Source organism: Paramisgurnus dabryanus, chromosome 8 (assembly GCF_030506205.2).
Source record: "Paramisgurnus dabryanus chromosome 8, PD_genome_1.1, whole genome shotgun sequence".
In the NCBI taxonomy this organism is placed as follows: domain Eukaryota; kingdom Metazoa; phylum Chordata; class Actinopteri; order Cypriniformes; family Cobitidae; genus Paramisgurnus; species Paramisgurnus dabryanus.
In genome coordinates, this window is record NC_133344.1 from 6,497,058 (window position 1) to 6,517,836 (window position 20,779).

The 20,779-nt window shown below is 36.0% G+C and overlaps 1 protein-coding gene across 2 annotated transcripts in view; it reads left to right on the forward strand.

Moving 5' to 3' along the window:
- The window catches only part of LOC135771683 (uncharacterized), a 166,795-nt gene extending 148,769 nt beyond the window's left edge, over positions 1-18,026 (forward strand). The window contains exons 1-2 of one of the 2 annotated variants that reach the window (XM_065282038.2): positions 2,900-3,424; positions 11,765-18,026. In XM_065282038.2, the coding sequence (XP_065138110.1) occupies positions 2,959-3,424; positions 11,765-13,038 (1,740 nt within the window). In that variant the 5' untranslated portion in view covers positions 2,900-2,958 and the 3' untranslated portion in view covers positions 13,039-18,026. Of the gene's footprint in view, positions 1-2,899; positions 3,425-11,764 lie in introns of those variants that run through there. The other variant, XM_065282037.2, reaches the window with a different exon arrangement.
- Positions 18,027-20,779: the final 2,753 nt, after the last annotated feature.

Here is a 20,779-nt window from a genome sequence, read left to right on the forward strand (position 1 = left end):
TCCTTAGGGATAGTTAACGCAAAAATGAAAATTCTGTCATTATGTACTCACTCTTACGTTGTTACAAACCTTGTTTTTACAAATAAATTTCTTTGTTCTGATGAACACGAAGGAAGATATTTTGAGGAAAGTTCGAAATCAAGCCACTTGTGAGCCCCATTAGCCCCATTGGGCCAGTGCGAGCCAAGTCTTCAAATGGGCCTCAATAGCTTCTGACCATCAGCTGCATAGTCAAAATCAAGCACTTTTGCACTGTCAGGCCAACAGCGTGGCAGCGCTTCAGTAAACCCTGCTCTTAATACGCCTACCTGGATCTAACGTCACACAATTCCACTGCTTTACCGTGAGGAGGAAGTCACTTCAATCTGACTGGAGACAGGAGTTAGGTCGCATCATCATACAACAAACATAATGAAAATAATCGAGGCGGCGATTATTTTGGTGATCGATGGTGAACAACAAGATGAGAAGATAAAGATGTTTGCTCTGTCCGTGGTGTTACTCTTGAAATGTATGTGTGCTGCAAACGAGCAATCTCGGGACGAGACAATATCAGATCAATAAGCAATAGTAAACCTTTTATTTATGGAGAATAATCAATTTAAAAATACAGGTATGCATGTGTGTCTGTAAACATGTAACGTTATGTTCATAATCTTATAGTTCTATGGCAATGTAAACATACTTACACATTATATGAGGTGTGATATCTTTATCCATGAAAATGTAAATAGTTGAGCACCACATAAAACAAAAGGTTACTGTAGTTCAATAATGTGCAGTCAATAAATACTTATTTCTATAAAAAGAACTGCCCGAAAGCTGAATAGGACTAAAAATCACTTTATTTGCATCTCAAAAATGAAAATGCGTTAGAAATCATTAGAAAATTGGCTTATTAAGAATCATGTCTGATAAAAAGAATAAGTCTTTGAAAAACTGTTGCAGTGGTTAATTTAATGATGATAATATTTACCATTTTGTTGTATCTTAGCATTTCTGTATGTTTCATTAGGATGTGATCCTTAAGCAATTATTTTAATGTAGTAAACTGACAAGTAGCCTTAGTCATAATAGTGGTATAATAATTAATTTACATATGAAGGTTATATCAGTGCACAAGCAGTTGTATTTTAAGACATCTCCTCACGTCTGATTTTGTTTCATCTTCCATCTGTTGCTGTGTCATCTTTCATATACAATATAAAAACCCCTGGATGACAAACTGAAAGGTTCAAATTGGCATTTTTTTTGTAAAACAGACACAAAACAATAAAACAGCACATCTGTGACGTTTTGTATAACGGGTTTGTAAATGATAATGTAATTGGGTTCTTGCAAGTTCCTGTCCCATCTTAATATGAAAGAAATTGGCCAGGTTACTGTGACCCTAAAACCTTTGTTTGAATTGGTGGCCATTTGTTTATGTTTGAGCCAAGCGTCTGAGTCAAAGGTGAATGGTAAGTCTAATGTGTGAACCCATTTCTATGATAAATGGTCTGAGTGAGATAGTGGGTAAGATGGTAATGCTGATGGGATTAAGAGTTGGTGAAACTGAAGGATTGGGAGTGGCAGGGTTACTGCCTTTTAATGTCTTGATGTTCAATGGTTTTAAAGTTGATTGCTTTGTTTTCCATTTAGGGGACTGCCTGCTAAAATGTGTATAAATGCAATGTAGGGCTGTAAGTCAGACTTGGTGACTGCAGCACCCCAAGCTATGCTCTGATTTGAAGATCGCTTTCTGCAATAAAAACTACAGCTCGAGGAAATCCAAGTCTTCTGGTTTGCACTAAAAGGTTTCCAACATGTTTTCATAATGTTGGAATAAGATGTTTAAAGAACGCCATGAACATACCAAAATACAACCAGTTTATACTTTGGTTTAAATGTATCTCAGCTTTATTAGTGTTTTGTTTTATAATGGTAGGCAGGACTGATTGGTAATCGGGCATACAGGGCATTTTCTTGGTGGGCCGACATACATTTAGTAACACATCATAAACACCTGGTTGTATGGTCATGATGTTCTTTAAAAGACTTACTTCAAGGTTTAACAGCTAAACAAAATGTCTCACAAATGTTGCATTTTGGTCTGGTTTTGTTTTCGTAGTGTACAGAGTTGATTTATGTTTTTTACTACCTAAAGAAAATGTGCTAATTAGGTATTTTCCAATATTCATAAAACGTCCTTTTTGTTGTTATATAGGGTGTGGTTTTTAAAACGTTTTTTAAATGTTATGCTGCAACATTACCTAATTACGATGAAAATACAACGTTGTGAAACTTTTGTGATTGTATTTCTAATCTGATCATAATCTCTTTGTCCTACGATGTCCTATCTTTATGACTTTAAAAGGTTGATGTTCTGTCTTTATTCTTCAGCTATTATTTTCCCACCCCTTCTTTTCATTTAGTCATTACTTTATACAATAGTTTGGTTTGTGATGATTTATGGCCATAATTGAGACGCATACTAGTGTTGCTTAATCCATTGTAAAGCAGTGAGCGTCTTCTCTCTCCAGTACAGCAGGAGGCGCTGCAGCTCTTTAGTCCGCAGATAAACTCACTAAAGAAAAGAAGAAGAAAGAGCGCGCGTGTGATGTGTTTGTGTATCCTCAGTGTTTTTTTCTTTTGCGTGTTTCATTGAGTGTAAACAGAGTCTTGTCTCTGTGTATTTTAGTGTTGAGACGTTGATGATGAGATGTGCTGTGCTGTTAATCAGTAGGAACTGATATGTTCATGCTGGATATATTGATGATTTCATCACAGAAATCTCTCAGCTGAAGAAAGAGGAGATTTGAATCGAGAGGTTTGTACAGCTTAAACATCATTTACCTGAATCATACAACAATAAATAATTTCTAATCTTACTGTCTGTGTGTGTTGTGTTGTCAGGATGTGGATTGTTGTGAATCTTCAGTGTATGTGACTGATGATGGGAGTCTGGATTCAGTGTGGATGAGCAGAGATCAGAGCCGCACACCACAGCCACTGCTGGACTCTAAACTCTCTGAAGAGAAATCCAGACACACACAGGACTCCGATCTCAGTCTGACTTTACTCTGTTATACTGAGTCAAAGCCCACAGACACTCAGGACACTACAGTGTGTGACAGTAAACAGAGCTTACAGGAGGATCAAACCTCCACAGAGTCTCTGGATTCTGTCTGTAAGGCTGGAGAGCAGCAGCAGATCCTGCAGACCACACTGAAGATGTGTTCAGTTAAACTCATCGACTGCACGAACCTCATGATGATTAAAACTGAACCCAGAGAAATCAAAACTGAACCCACAGAAATCAAAACTGAACCCACAGAAATCAAATCTGAACCCACAGAAATCAAATCTGAACACACAGAAATCAAAACTGAACACACAGAAGAGGAAGATCGTACTGAGGAAGATGATGATTTTATTCCATCAGGTATGTCTCCTTAATTATTGTTGTTTTTAACTGTCATGTGAGGACCTGTTTTGGGTTTTCAGTCACAAATTCACTAATTAAAAGACCAAAAAGTGTAAGTACTAAAATGTGAAAGTAGTTTAGGGTATCTTTTAGCCTGGGTGCCAGCCAATCTTAGCCCCGCCCACCATGATTTGAAAAACGGAGAAGATCAAATTCTGACTAGAATTGAGTATGACAACGTCAGTCTAGGTATCTTTAATACTTATTAAGGAATAGGCATGTAGGCTTAAAGGGTTAGTTCACCCCAAAATCACTTACTCCTGTGTCGTCCTTAACCCCCCAAGTGCTCCGATTGTTTTCAGAACACATTTTTAGATATTTTTGATTAAATTCGGGAGGCTTCTGTCTGTCCCATTGAATTTGTTTGTTTCACAATCCTTTCCTCATAATAAAGGACATCGCCAAAAAGGTCCATCAGTCGTTCAATAATAATAATATTATTTACTTTTTTAGAGAAACCAAAACAAACGATTTTTTTATAATTTGTTCTCCTCCCTGGTTGTTCATGAGCAGACTACTACACGTCACCTGCGTAGTTGGCAATCTTTTTTTGTTTTTATCCACTTTTTTTATTGAAGTCATTATGCAAATATTGTCAACCCTAATCGTCAAACAAACCTGAAGCACTTTAATTAGCTGCTTCATGTGTGTTTGATTAGGGTTGGAGCTAAACTCTGCAGGGACACTGGCCCTCCAGGAGCAGGATTGGTGACCCCTGCTTTAAAGGCGCTGTATGTAGTTTACAGCGGCCTCTAACGGTGATGTTTCAGATTGCAACCAATAAGTTTACAAGCGCGTGCTCGAACTCATGAGCAACGGCCAGACTGAGATTTAATACACCGGAGAAAGCATCACACAACAGGCTGGAAACTCAGGTAAACTCCCACTGCAACGTTTAATCGACTGCATTTAGCCTATGTAATGTGGTGTTACGTAGGTACATTTACGGTAAGATAACGAAAACGATTAGTGAACTACACTGAACAATTTCAGTATAACAGTAAAGCCCGGTATATACTGTGCTATTTTAATTAGTCCTTTAGGGTTGTTGCTTGCCACACTGTGCGATCAATATCGTAGTTAAGTCCATGTCACATTGTATAATCTCAGTTTCCATCAATGTCAGACTGTACGATTTAAAAGACTTTTAAAAAGCGGACGCACGCAAACAAACGTGTCCGCAGTTTTACGTCATCGATCTACGACGGCTGGGCGAACACAAGCTAAAGCGAAAGCTAGCAAAACGGAACAACGTCTAAAAAACTAAAGCACATAATCAAAATATATTTGACATGCTTTGTAGTAATGTTAACTTACCGGTCCAAAAGGATGAAAGCCAACTCCGGATCCGTTTTTATACCCAAAACAAAGTGGAGGTTTCTCCATAATTCAAATGCCTTGCCAATTTTAATCCGTGTTTTTGTCCTTAGTTGATCCGATTCACGTTTGGCCTTACGAGCTTCAGTAGATAACTGTTCTTCACAATATGTGGAGTTTGTGTTGGAGTCTGTGTTGTGCTGGGAGCAGGTCGTTTCAGTCTGTTATCAGACATTGTCGTCGCTGTTGAGCGCAAAACGAGACGAGAGGCTCGGGAGCGCGCATGCAGGTGACGTCACTGGATTCCGCGCCAAATCCGGCCCGGTACTTTCACATAAAAAGAATAATATTTTTTTCAGAGGTAATAGCAAAACCCGCAAAGTGGATCATTTTAATGTGCGATTACAACCCATTCGCACACAGGCAATTGAAAATGGATTAGTTTAAGTAGAAACGTTACGTACAGAACCTTTAAGCATTTTCCCATTATCGGAAAATGGTTTTGTAATATCGGTTTGACCAATAAATGCCGCCATCTTGTGGCCGTTTTGAGATTTATGCGATGGACGCCATTTCACCACTAAAAAGAGGAGACAACAACAGCGTGCGCAGCAAATATGAAGGCGGAGTGACGCAACTTCATTAAAAGGACTTTGAGTATACTTACTTTGCTTTAATACAGGGCTATTCAATTGGCGGCCCGCGGGCCAAACCCGGCCCCCAAGGTAATTTGATCCGGCCCTTCATGTAGTCTGTAAAAAAGACATCTCTATAATAAATTTAGTAAGTTAGACAATGGGCCATGGAGTTACGAGTTGTTTGCGCGTGCGTCTGTTTCATACAGCATGAGCTGCAGAGCGCGAGTCACGTGACTGGTGCGAGCAGCTGTGTCACGTGTTTATGTTCGCACTTTGGTCCACAAGTTCAAGGCGATCGCTTCCCCCGCTCGCAAAAAACTGCATAAAACAATTATGTTCCATATTATAAACTTTTTTGTTATGTGCACTGAAGTGAGTAAATGAGTTAAATTCTCAATGAGTGTGATATGGCTCTTATTTACCTATTTAAATGTAGAATAAAACTTACTTGGGCATCTTACAATGCACTTATGTTGTTATGCAATTTTAAAATACAACATATGAACATGTCTGGATGTAGAAAAAGCATACTTAGACATCTAACAATGCACTAATGTTGTTGAATGCAGTTTCAAAATACATGTTTGTAGAAAAAACCTATTGTACAATGCACTGGTTTTGTTTTTATGAAGTTTCAAAATATAACATAACATTAGTATGTTTAAATGTAGGAAAATGTAGTCATCATCACTGTTATATCTCCGGCCCCTCATTTGAGATGTTTTTCATGAACTGGCCCCCATGACAAACAAATTGAATAGCCCTGCTTTAATAAATCAATTTATGTAGCATAACAGACATTAATGCACAGATAAGATGTGTTATAAATTAAGATGACCAGACGTCCCCGTTTTACAGCATGTCCAAAACAACCAGCAAATACACGGAAAACCCGATCAACATAGCGTTTGTAGTACCAGACCGGAGCAATCATGTAATGATTATTTTCACCAGCAGAGGGGGCCGCGAGCTACGTATTACTTGCGCACGCCACTGATTTAGCGATGAAGAATTTACTACAAGACACACAAGAAAGCGTCATTATCATCAATCAAGTTATCATAAGATATGAAAAAAGTTATGGGGGCTTAAGGTACTAACTACTCATGATAAATTAAAATAATAAACCAATGAAGTAAACTGATCACAGTATGTTACGGAGCATTTGTTTTGTGTAGGCTAAATATGTTTACATTTTGCACTATTCCTTCTGTTCTTCACGTTTACAATATGAAATCAGCTGAAGTAGTGCCTTACAAGACATTTTTGATGGGGTATGTCTCTTTTGTAAAAAACATGAAAAATTATTTCTATTCTATTTTTAGGATACAGAAATTGTTCAATTAATTGAATTAGAAACACTGCAAAAAATGACTTTCTTATTAGTATTTTTCTCTTGTTTTCAGTACAAATATAAAAAAAATTCTTAAGTCAAAATGCATTTTCTTGATGGGCAAAATGACCTAAGAATATAAGTCTAATTTTTATACCAAAATATAAAATTTGTGCTTAAAACAAGCAAAAAAATCTACCACTACTTATTTCAAGAAAAATATTTTTTTGCATGTTTTAAGCACAAATTCACTTAAATTAGTTTTTTGTCTTAAAGCTAGATTTTTCTTAGGGGATTTTGCTTATCAAGAAAATGCATCTTAATTTAAGGTTTTTTTGATATTTGTACTGAAAATAAGACAAAAATACAATTAAGTAAGAAGCCATTTTTTGCAGTGAACCCACAACAATAAAAAGAAGAAAACTTTCAAAAAACATTTTGTCACCATTTAATAATTCATAGATAACAACAAATGAGATTTTAATGATATTTTAACCATTTAACTAGGAAATGTCCCCGGTTTTCATTTTAAAAATCTGGTCACCTTATTATAAATGCCTGAAAAGCAATATATGCAGTTTGACTAAGAAATTGAGACAAACTCACAGACTCGCGTAAATTGATTCATCAAATCCTGTCTCAGTAACAACGTATCTTGAATTTAACAGCCATGAATGAATGCTTGTGGGAAATAAAAATTAATAATACTAAATAAAAAATTTTGTATGCTTATTAATAGCCTTTTAAACTCACGTTCATCTTGTTGTTCACTTACTGGGTTAATTAATTAATTATTTATTACCAGAGGCGGACATTACTTGAGTATTTTAAGTAAATTTTCCAAGCATCTGTGCTTCATCAGAGTGTTTCGTCTTGGGAAAAAATTTACTTTACTAAAAAATGTTCACTACATTCTAAAGCAGAGAATCATACTACTGTGTATTCTTTTTATATTGCATATTAAAATTGATTTAATAACTAATTACATAAAAATTGTGTACTTTTAATTTTCTTGAGTAAAAGTACTTTTTAATTACGTAAAATTAACTAGATATTTAATGTACTTAAATATTAAATATAAACCAAAAACTTGAAATTATGAAATGTAGTGGAGTACAAATTATGATAATATGCTTTGGAATCAATGTTTTCCAAAGAAAAACACTGATAAAATATGAATACTTAAGTATTTTTACTTTCTACATAAAAGTAAATTTTTAAGTAGTTTCCGCCTCTGTTTATTACCTCCGTGAGCTATAACAAGTTTGATAAAGTTGATGTATGATTAAATGCATAGATAAACAGCATTTTGTCAACAGCCATTTCATAAACTATAACAACAAAATGTGAATTATTCTGACATGAAATACCAGTTTGGAAATTCAATGATACGCTGTTTGGTTGGTTACTTTCCTAACAATGTATCATTTCTGTGATATCATTCATTAAATTAATATTATTTGTCACTATTTAACTCCTCTATTTATTACTAGACCCAACCGATATGCATTTTTTGGGCCGATACAGATATTAGGGAGTAAAAAAGACAGATAACAATATATCGGCCGGTATTCATTGTGTATTATAGTACAGTTCAAATATACTACAGTATATTATATTATACTACAGTACTGCACATAGAATACACTATATATACATTATATATAACAAATGTTTGCAACGATCACTCACAAATGTGGTGATCAAACACTTAAAATGCCGTGACAAAGACGTGTAATACAGGCAGGTGTGTTTAACAATAATCTTTATTATCCAAAATGTTATCAGTGCACAAAACCGTAAACTTGACTTATTATGAATAACTTTAAAACACAAACAGAACAACATACAACTTGAATCATTGGCAGGTTTGAAGAGAATAACGTTATATAGGACTTGTAATGAAAAGGGAAACTTATGAAGTTTATTAGCTTTACAGTAACTTATGTACTTCACAAATTAATAAGCAACTTACCTTTAAGAAAAAGGACTTTAGATTTTTACAAAACTAAATCATCTGCTCTCCGCCTCTTTTATATAGCGATGGTTTAAAGTTGCGTGGACTTTTTTAATCAATTGCTCTGAAATGAGCATGTTCAGTAACAACACAAGCAGCTTTCTTTTCAAAAACTCGCAAGTGGACAAAAGAGGCGAATTAAAAACACAAAGTGTAAACGGGAATGTCTCTCTCTTTCTCTCTCGTCCACTTTTAATCCAATCGACCAAAGGTGTCTTAATAACCAGGTGTAAAAATGTTGTGAAGAGACCGCGTGACTGCCGCTGCCTTAACTGAGTCATGATTCATGAGTCATTTTGTACCCACCAGTTTTAACTTCCGTCCATAATAATTTGACTTTTGGTTCAATTTTTTGGACTGTTTTCAGTGGATATGAGGAGCAATATGAGAGAGAAATTTGGTAATCATTGTATGACCTAACAAAAATGTATTATAATATTAATCTAGATTATATTTCTAATTAAAATATTTCTAATATTCAGAAATGCGCTCTCCGCTCACCAGCTCTGATCGGAACAAACCGAACCTCACTGACTGCTGAAATTGCGCAGAAACATCAAAATATTACCAGCTTTTTAAAATGGTTTTAAAACTAAACATTTAGACTTTTTTAGCACAAATTATGAGCTTATTGACGATTTTTTTTTATAATTCTTGACAAAATTAGAATATAGTAAAAGTTTGGGGTTTTTTTGGAAAAAAGTTTTAGGTGGGCCTGTTGAGAAGTGGGGCCGTGCCTGAGCTACAGGACATCGTCTTTCAAAACATAACCTCCGCGAAAGAGAAAAAAATGAATGCATCTCTGTCCACAGCACATTTTCAAAACATTTTTATTCATAAAAATAAATCATGAGAACATGAACTTCATCACTGCATTTGCAGGAATTGTAAAAAATGTTTTCTTATTAACTCATGAAGCAGCCTAACGCAATATTTTACTCTAATAGCTTGTCTTTCCCCACACATATGAACTGTGATCATGCACTACGAAAAAACACGCACAAATCTTGAATGGCAAAACTATATGGCACAACGTGTCAACTTAAACATTAATATGAACAATGGATTGATTGCAAAGTTAAACCATTACAGTAGAAACAGTTTTACTGCTGCTTTTAAAGTAATAACGTTAACTTTACACCACGATGCTGAGCTACAGTGAAATGATAGAAAAGACAGATGCATTAACTGGACGCGCCCGCGCCTCGCTAAACGCCTCATTGGCGTTTATATATGTGTAACTTCGGTCATTCTCAGTGGTGTGACTGGGACACTAACTCTGCTTGTCATCATTAACAGATAATCTTAAAGTGAAAAACGTTCATATCGACTGCATATCTGTGTCGTATACGCCGATACAGATATATCTGCGACATGCTCATATCAGCGATAAAATCGGAAAACTGATAAATCGGTCGGTCTCGGTTTATTACATTGTGATTGTTGTTATTATACGTGTTTGTACAGTTGACTAGTGTTGTTGTAATTGTGTCAAAACAGTAGTATAAGAGTAAATCAAATTGGTTCAGCATATCTGTTATCGGGCACATAAGCATCCAAATAGTCTGTATCAGTAAAAAAATCATTAACTGTCGATCTCTACTGAAGACAATCTGAGCACTTGGGAGTTTAGAACGACACAGGGAAAAGTGATAATTTTCGGGTGAACTATCCCTTTAAAAAATACTTCATCTTATTCTTAGAAGTGTCATCATATAATGCAACAAGGATTATGAAAGTCATTTTGTCGTTATTGCTCAGTTCGACGACTCTTACAAAAATGTGGATTACTCACAAATAATCATGCATTACATTAAATGGGCGGTTTCCCAGACAGGGATAAGACTAGTCCTAGACTAAAATAAATGTAAGAGCTGTACATCTGAAAACAACTTGCACTTATGTATTTTAAGATATGTCAGTGCAAGTTGTTTTCAGTTTGAACAACCTTTGTTTGGCCTTAAAATGCACACCAGTAATGTTTTTAGTAAGGCATGTTTGTTAAAACTAGTTATATTTCTTAATTAAACTAAGGCCTAGTCCTGATTTAAGCTAATCCCTGTCTGGGAAAACAGCCCTATATATTTTTTCATTGATCACTAGTTATATTGTTATTATTTTAATAAAATATACACTGTAAACTCGGATAAGTTCTACTAACTCAAAAAATTGTAGGCAACTCATTGCCGCTATTTTCTTAAGTTAGCAAACTTAAAAGTTTTGAGTTCAGACAATTTCAATTCAAATCAAAACATTTATTTATCTAAACTTAGTTTAAGTCTGATACAAATTAAATTAGATACTTTATGTAACTTTAATTGTAGAAGTAATTTTACTTAAATATTTTGTGGCAACTAATTGCCTTGTTTTTTTTATAAGTTTCCTGTACTCAAATACTTAAATTTTACAACTTAACAGTACACTGTAAAACCCGACAAGTTCAGAGTACTCAAAATACCAACTACCATTTAATTTTTGTTCGCAAATCACAGAAACAAATCATGTGACTCGTGTAAATGTTATACCAGTGAAAGTGTGTTGAGATTGTGAAAGTTAGCCCTGAGCTCATACTTATTCTTTACATGATAAAGCAACACATTGTTGACTTAGAGCCAAGCACAGGCACCACACTTCTGAACAATGGTAAGCCCAAAAATAAAATAAAAATAGCAAACTCTTCTAAATCTCCAACATAAATAAATGTTTAACACTACTGAGTCTTTTTCTTTACTAAAAAACACATAAAATATTACTTAATAAAAAAAAATGCTGTCGTATTGTGTGCTCATGCAAAGCATGCTGGGAACTGGAACATCCACAACTAATTGTGTTAATTTAACTTTAAAATGAAGTAAATTCACACATTTTGAGTACCAGGTACTTTCCATTACAAGTTAGTTTTACTGTGTGGAATTGCACTTTTTTTTTGATCTGCAATGACCCAGCTGTAATAACAGGACTGACACAACAGGACTGTTTCTTGTTTCTTTCAGATGTGAAGAGTGATTCATGTTTGGATATAGACATAACGTCCTCAACATCAAAAGAACGACTGACAGCACAAACTCTTTCCTGCATCACCTGTGAAAAGACATTCAGCTCACCGAGACTTTTAGAGCGACATGAGAGAAAACACACAGAACAGAAACTCTTCACCGGATCTGAGATCAGCTTTACTACCTTACAAGAGAAGAAACTTCATTCAGAAGACCACAGAGAGAAGAAGAAGAAGAAGCAGCAGTTTCACTGTGAGCAGTGTGGGAAGATTTGTGTCTCTTCCTCTGATCTAAATGTTCACATGAGGACACACAGTGGTGAAAAGCCTTTCAACTGCACTGAATGTGGAAAATACTTCAAAACCAAACCAAATCTTAAAGTTCATCAAAGACTTCATACAGGTGAAAAACCTTTCAAATGCTCTCAGTGTGACATGGCGTTTGCTTGTTCAAGTAATTTAAAAGTTCATCAGAGAGTTCACACTGGAGAGAAACCTTATCACTGTAGTGTCTGTGGGAAGAGTTTTAGTCTAAAGTCTACCTTACTAAAGCACCAGAGAGTTCATACAGGTGAAAAACCTTACAAATGCTCTCAGTGTGACAAGACGTTTGCTCAGTCAGGTCATTTAAAAGCCCATCAGAGAAGTCATACTGGAGAGAAACCTTACGTCTGCACTCAATGTGGAAAGCGCTTCTCTAATTCATCTCAATTCAGAGTTCATCAAAGAGTTCATACTGGAAAGAAACCTCATCACTGTAGTGTCTGTGGGAAGAGTTTCTTTAATTTACCTCAATTCAGAGTTCATCAAAGAGTTCACACTGGAGAGAAACCTTACATCTGCACTCAATGTGGAAAGCGCTTCTCTAATTCATCTCAAATCAGAGCTCATCAAAGAGTTCATACTGGAGAGAAACCTTATCACTGTAGTGTCTGTGAGAAGAGTTTTGGTCAACTGGCTTCATTACTAAGTCACATGAGAATTCATACAGGTGAAAAACCTTTCAAATGCTCTCAGTGTGACAAGACGTTTACTTGTTCAGGTCACTTCAAAGTCCATCAGAGAGTTCATACTGGAGAGAAACCTTATCACTGTCGTCTCTGTGGGAAGAGTTTTAGTGTAAAGGATACCTTACTAAAGCACATGAGAGTTCATACAGGTGAAAAACCTTACAAATGCTCTCAGTGTGACAAGACGTTTGCTCAGTCAGCTCATGTAAAAGTCCATCAGAGGGTTCACACTGGAGAGAAACCTTACGTCTGCACTCAATGAGTGCGTTTACATGAACAGTCTTACGCCGATTATGCTTAATAAACTGATAACATGTGGGGTCATGTTAACGCGTAAAGCGGTTTTCTTTAATCGGTGAAAGCCCATAAACAGCGTAAGCAAAAACCGATCGGCACAGGTAGTTTTTTGCTCATTACGCTGATTTCGCGTGGCATGTAAACACCTTAACCGGCTTTCTCACGGTTTTGTCCATGTGCGCATGTCTCCGCGTATGAAAGATAAACGTCCCACGCGGAAGTAAGCGCAAGGTAACGCATAAAAGTCTCCGCTCGACTTAAGCAGTTGGCAGAGAAACTGTGAAAATAAAAGCTCATGTTACATTTACAGGTTCTGCAGACACGAGGAGAGATACAACAGTAATTAATACAGATATGTCGTTGACTTTTTGAACGACTATTGTGTACTATAGGTGGTGACGTCACTGCCTGCGAGAAAACTGATAATTCTTCAAGTCCCATGTAAACGCAGTTGTCTGCATAGCTGGCTTACTGATTTGCATGTAAACACATGAAAACAGTTTTCTGTAATAAGCAGATTTTTGATAGATATCTGCTTATTCTGTGCATGTAAACATACTCAATGTGTATCTCAATGTGAATCTCTAATTCATCTCAATTCAGAGTTCATCAAAGAGTTCATACTGGAGAGAAACCTTATCACTGTAGTTTTTCTGAGAAGAGTTTTGGTCAACTGGCTTCATTACTAAGTCACATGAGAATTCATACAGGTGATAAACCTTACAAATGCTCTCAGTGTGACAAGATGTTTGCTTCTTCGTCTAACTTAAAATCCCATCAGAGAGTTCATACTGGACAGAACCTTTAACTTTCCCTGCCAGAAAAAAGTTAAAAGTTTCTAGTGCCAGCATTTTCATGATTTTCACAAAAGTTTAATATCTTTCAGAAAACGTACAATATATCAAATGAAAAAATAGACCCTCTGCTTTAAAACAAAAAAGACGTTTCATCCTACCTTCATTACTTTTCTTGTAATCACTTCTCAAATAGGGGTAGGTTTCTTGAAAAACACAAAATTTTGAGCAAAAAGCTGAGATAATTGCATTTTTGTAAAGGACTTGATAGAGATCCAATTTAGAGCGATCCATAAAACCATACATGGACATACAGCTGTTTGTCCTAGGGCAATACTTCTGAGTTGTATAAGTTGCAGAAGAGCACCACCTGGTGGATAATAGCGGTGTTGCGGAAAGCCAGAATTACTCGTCATTGGCAGGGAAGCATTTTTTTCACTACAGCAATGGTGAACAGACCATGGAAAACCGGAACGTGAATAATAGACTGAGGAGAAGAGCATCTAAATCGCTAACAGAGGGGTGTGTGGTGTGCTGCTTTTGGGCTTCCAGGGCCACTTTTAGGCTGTAACTAAACTTATATGAATGCAGGTGAAGGCGACAATGTGATAAACAAACTGGTTGGGTTTAGGGAAAGGGTGGGTTTAGATGCTCCAACATATCTTTAAAACCATAATTGTTTATGAAACCATTTCTATATTTACAAATGTAGAAAATAAAATGCATTTAATCTGACGTATAAGGCAAAGAACCTTAAAACGTAACCACGGGTCGTATAAGCTTTGGCAGCTAGAGGGCACTACGTCCCTATCTGTTGTATTATGGTGCATGCATAAACGAACTATTAGGTCGTAATTTTTGGAGGACAGCAAACATACTGTAACTATTAGGGATGCCACAATTCTCAATACATTATTGAATCGTTCGGTTCGACCCCCATGGTGCAATACGCGCATGTGAATTGCGTTTTTTTTGTTTGTCCATCCAAATCTGTCAGTTCTATATTCCATGCACTTTTGTTAATGTGCGGTTATATAGACGGTTTCAGCAATAACAAGATAAACAAGCGGCTGTCGCGGTCCGCACGTAACTTCCGGTAAACTCCGCTAATAATAAATAACAACAAAGTACTTTAAACGTAGTTTATTTATATAACAAGCAAAAAAAAAACACATTGATTACCTATGAAACCAAAACATTTGTTATTTTAGACGAGGCATCTGTTCAAGAGATCAGTTTAGCAACTAGTCAGACCATTAAAAAAACAAAACCGGAAGTAAAGTTCGGATCCAGACGTGAATCACGTGCGTGCGATGAAACCGTCTATACGACACAGCGAGTTGATATCCAGTCACTGTGTGCTACCTGCGTTAACTCTGCTTGAACTCTGCTTGCAATGCTGGTGTCAGATTTCATTCGCGTGCGCACAAACCCAACAGAAATACGTCAACAAAAAGCAGCAGAACGACTGTCTTTAAATCTGAGGTGTGGATTAATTACTTGCGCATTTAGATTACATACAACATCAATGTAAAGATGCAAATTCGCGTGGGGCAATGTGAATGACGCAAATTGGGCTTGTTATTGATGCAAACGCGCGTTATTTGCCTCAAACACGTCTTCCGTCCTCAAAAAGTTCAACTCAAGAAGAGAATGCGCCTGATGCTAAAAATAAATCCCACCAGTAATCTTGATTGAGGAACGCATTTTTGGTTTCTACAAAGACAGCATGTTGTTGGATTTAACAGTAGTGCAGTAAGGTATAGCCTCAATTTACAATGTAAAGTTTAATTTACTAAGTATAGGTATATAAAATGGCCAATTTATGTAATGTAATGAATTCACATGTTCCCCAGTTTGAATAGGATATAATTTTTATATGTCTTTATTTAATTATATCTTATATAATTGTATCAATACACTAGAAATGTTTAAGATGATTTTGCATTTACATAAAATAAAGAGAACTGCAATTAAAACCAGTATTTTTGCTTCTTAACATCTCACTGTTCCAGTTTCCTAAGCATAGAATAATTAAAAAACACTTTAACAGGCCAAGGCATCAGAACCGAAACCGAACAGAAAACCGTGGACAAGAACCGAAAATTGTATTGAACTGTGAACTAAGTGTATTGTTGCATCACTAGTTACTATATACAGTAGTGTTGTTTTTCATTTTTTATTGACACATTTATAATTTTTATATAATCTCTTTTATAAACTCTTTTGTTATGTGTCAAACTCGTTTATTTTATGTTGTGTGCTATGTGATTTTAAGAATTGGTTTCAAAGTCTTAATGTCATGGGACCATAATGTCATTTATTGTCCATTAACTTGCCTTGGATAGTAACACACTGAGAAAGAAAGTGTTCAGATTATTCAGTTAATGCTTTGTTCATTTTTCTAACAATTACGTCTTCTGACTTCTGCTATAGGCCTATATGCAAGCATGTCACACTTTCACTGCACAGACACCATATATTGTATAACAGGTTTCTTTCTACTTTATTATTAGTATTTTAATGATAATCACAGTTGAATGTAATGTTGTAAAAAAACAAAGTCATTGTACAGCTACAGTATACAGATGAAAATAAAGCCTTAAAACTTCAACTGCACTTTTCATTTGCACATTCAAGAAAGAATAATTTAAAATAATTTCTTCATATTATTTCATTTTAGGGGAAAAAGTAAACAGTAGAATTCATAATCTTAAAACGTAAGTAATATGTTAAAAAATAGAAAATAACAACCTACCAGGATGATAGAAAAGAAACCGTTTTGCTACAGTATTTGTATATAGCCATTTATTTGTAGTAAACAAACAGGCAATAAATCAGCTTTACTGGATGTTTATTTTTCATAAGGGAGAATAAGTAAACCTGACTAAAAGTGTAGGTTCTATAAATAAAGCTCCAGACTATAAAATACAAGTTTTACACTTAAAGGCAGGGTATCTGATTTAAAAAAACTTTAGCCTACTAGCACCGAAATCATGATCTCACTCTCCATTGAAATCACCATCCAAAGTCACACTTCCATCTATGGAGCTAGAATTCTGCCAAAATGTTTTGAATTTGAAATGCATAAACTTGAATTACAGACAACTGTTATTTAATAAAACTGAATATTGCCGTATTTGTAAAGATATTTACAATTCAGTTTTGCAAGATAAATAATAAAATGTAGACGACCAAATTCAGTATTCTAAAATGCAAAACCCAGAAAGTCAGATAATTCAGAAATAGGTCAGAGGTCACACTTCCGGTTTCCACAGGGAATAGCAGAGGATCTAGGGCTGTTTCTCAATTCCAAGAACGCAAAGCACAGACTTGCGTTCTCGTGGAGATCGGTCTTGCCAGGCGACCTTGGAAGAAAAAACTCACAAAGTCGCGAGAACACAGAACGCACTTGTGAGAATTGAGATCTTTGCGATCTTCCTGTTGGTAACCTGACCTCCCCAGATTCAACATCGCAACATTCATAAAGTGACAAACATACCATTATCTGCATTATTACATACATTATTTTTTTTATGTCATTTTGTAATGGCAAATACGTAAATATTTCAGGTACCTTGTAAAAAAATAATATAATCTAAAATTAGAAACTCAATTAAGATTAGTTGTTCTATGCCAATAAAATATACATTTCAATATCAAATTAGCATTTTTTTATGTATTTAATACTTTAAATGTTTAAAAACAAATGTTTACTTCAACCAGCTTCTCACTCTCGTGCACTCGATGGCGTTAAAAACAGGTGTGCGTAGCACTTCCTTCCTTCGCTTCGTTTTGCCGCAATGACTTCTGGGGCATGAACCGAATTCATAGCGCAAGTCTGCACATTTTGTTGTTACATAACAGTTACGTGTTTTTGTTAGCTGGGCTACTTCTATATCTCTTAACAATATATTATTCACTAATATCCAGAAAATACTTACAATCAGTTGCACACACATGTCACAAGGTGACGATCTTTTTAAGGGCGGAACCAAAAGTTAGGGAAGTTTGGTTCCGCCCGGAAGGTTTCCCACCGGGCCGTATTCGAGGACGGACCTTCTCACTTCCTGGTTTCCAGGACAACATAATCGCGGCTTTACGAGCCACAGGTGAGAAGAATTAAGCAAGCGAAGTGTGATTGGAGGCTGCGTGAGAGGGAGACTGTAAGGGGGTGAAAATTTATATCCCCCATCCATCCGTTTGGCCCAATGGCGAAGTCCAAACCGCATGGGAAGGATTGATAGCGCGTTCGGTCTTTTCCGGAGCTTTGCAGATGACGTTTTGGCGTTACGTAATTTAGGTATATTTATCTCTAATCTGACTCCAAAGACAAAGATTTAGTTTATATTATATTACAAATTTGATTGATTATTACTTTTAAAGCTTACAGAATTTAGATGGATGTTTGTTTATTTATTCTGATAAAGCTCTGGTATTACACTCGTTCATTCGGTTCTCACAGTCGCACATGATCCTAGTACGGGCCTCATAATTAATATACTGGTCAACGGTCGTAAGCGAATCAGTGTTGGTCGCTGCCAGAGGTTGGACTATACGCTTAAGCGGCCGCTTTCTGCGTGCTCAACTTTAAACATACTTTATTTAGTCCCCTTAGAGGTGACACTTAATTATTACAATTATTATTTCTAATCAAGATTAATGAATAGAATAACATTGAAATAAACAGAGGTTGAGGCTGACCCTATTTAGAGTAATCAGAAATGTTACTCTAAACGGAAACACAGCCTCCACGCTTCTAAGTACACTTAAACTAACGCCAATTGCTATTCGTATCTCACAAATCCTCAGCTGATGTATTATTCACTATCTAACTGGGTTTGGGCCGATCCTAGCCTGATTTCAGTCCTTACGGTAACTACGGATACAACGATATTACTTGTAGTGTCAACATTTACCGAGCAACACAGAATAAAATCAAATATAACAATTTATTAACCAGGTAGGTAAAACATAATTCAGAAGCCAATTCACATTCCAATTCAAATACGAGAAAACAAATATAATCAAATGAGAATAATGCATACCTGGCAAGTGATGAATATCTGGTAACAGATTTCTCAAAGTAAAATAAAATACATGATGCTGTATCAAAGATACAGCATCATGGGGGTGAATTTCCATGAACAGAAAGACCCGCTGAACCATTTTACATCATTCCCTTAAATATCCAGAGAGACAAAGCATATAGGAGTTTGCTACTGATTGGTTGTTGTAAAATTCAGGGGTGTTGCCTAATATACATACAGTGGGTGATTGGTCAACATCTCTAAGGTAGAAGTTGTCTCCCAACATTAGGTTAAGTTTACTTGTTTATTGTCACAGATTAACATTGAATCCTGTTGTTGTATGGAGATGTGGTGTTTGAAAATCAAGTGTAACTCTCCAGGGAGTCTCCTGTATTCGAGATAAAGTTCTGGTTCCCGAGAGGGGTGTTTTGGGGGTCTTGGTCCCCTGCCGTGAGTCCTGGAGGAAAACTTGTTGTGTTGCAAAAAAGTTCTCTTTTGATGTCCTTGCTGCCTCAGGCACCTACAGGGCACACACACTGCACTCTCGGGCATCCATGCTGTGTTCCCAGGAAGGGCTGACCTTTTGGTCAGGATCAATCAAAATTCTTACAGTATTTCCCCGCTTGGCCCCGCAGGTGAATTGTAATAGGGTACCTGCGGGGTCAGACAAAGCAAAGATTTTTTTTTTTTTTTTAGAGTCTTTGGAACACAGATATCTGCAGTGGGGTGAGGGCACAGGTATCTGCAGTGGGCTGAGGGCACAGGTATCTGCAGTGGGCTGAGGGCACAGGTATCTGGAGTGGGCTGAGGGCACAGGTATCTGCAGTGGGCTGAGGGCACAGGTATCTGCAGTGGGCTGAGGGCAAGGGCAGCGTGTGTGGATTCCTGTGTAGATCGGATAAGGTGCCTGATGTGCAGCACTGGAACATGGTGAAGGTGAGGATCAGGGCACTGCCAATGGCACACCCTCGGAACACCCAGTCCCACCAGGTGTATGTGTAAAAGGAACAAGTGGTACGATAGGGTCAAATATATCTGATCTGTAAAATTACCATCATTCTTTCCCACTGTTGTATTTGGCGTTTAGCTGAATTAAAAAGGTACTTGGTCTCTGGATATTCAAGGAGAGGATGCAAAAGATCAGGTTAAAACAATAAAAACATAACCTTAAGGTATGCATATTATAAAAATAAAACCCAGAAAATTCTAAAATAACCTTCAAGTATGCATATTATAGATTATATGAAAATAAAAACAGAGATTGTTAAAATGATCTTCAGGTATGCATATTATAGATTGTATAAAAATAAAACCCAGAAAATTCTAAAATAACCTTCAAGTATGCATATTATAGATTATATGAAAATAAAAACAGAAATTGTTAAAATGATCTTCAGGTATGCATATTATAGATTATATGAAAATAAAACCTAGAAAATGTTAAAATAACCTTCAGGTATGCATATATTGGGTCATGTGAAAATAAAAAATTAAAAACCAAAAGGTGTTAAAATAACATTCAGGTATTGGGTCAAGTGAAAATAAAAATTGAAAATGTAAAATTTGGTTATGCATACTATAGGGTGTATCAATAACAGTGATAGTATTATACTGCTATAATAGATTTAGGTATGGACATTGTAGTCCATATATAATAATAATAATAATAATAATAATAATAGTAGACACATAAAGTTGTAATCATAACCTGCACACATCTATAATTAATTTTTCTCACATAAACAACCTGTAGGCCTAAGATAAACTTAGAATATGTTCAGAACATGTTGAGTTCATGAGTACAATTGAAGATTCAGAATCTGTAAGATTTCTATGTGTATGTGTACAGGTATGTGCCTTTGTGTAGATGTATATGTATGCG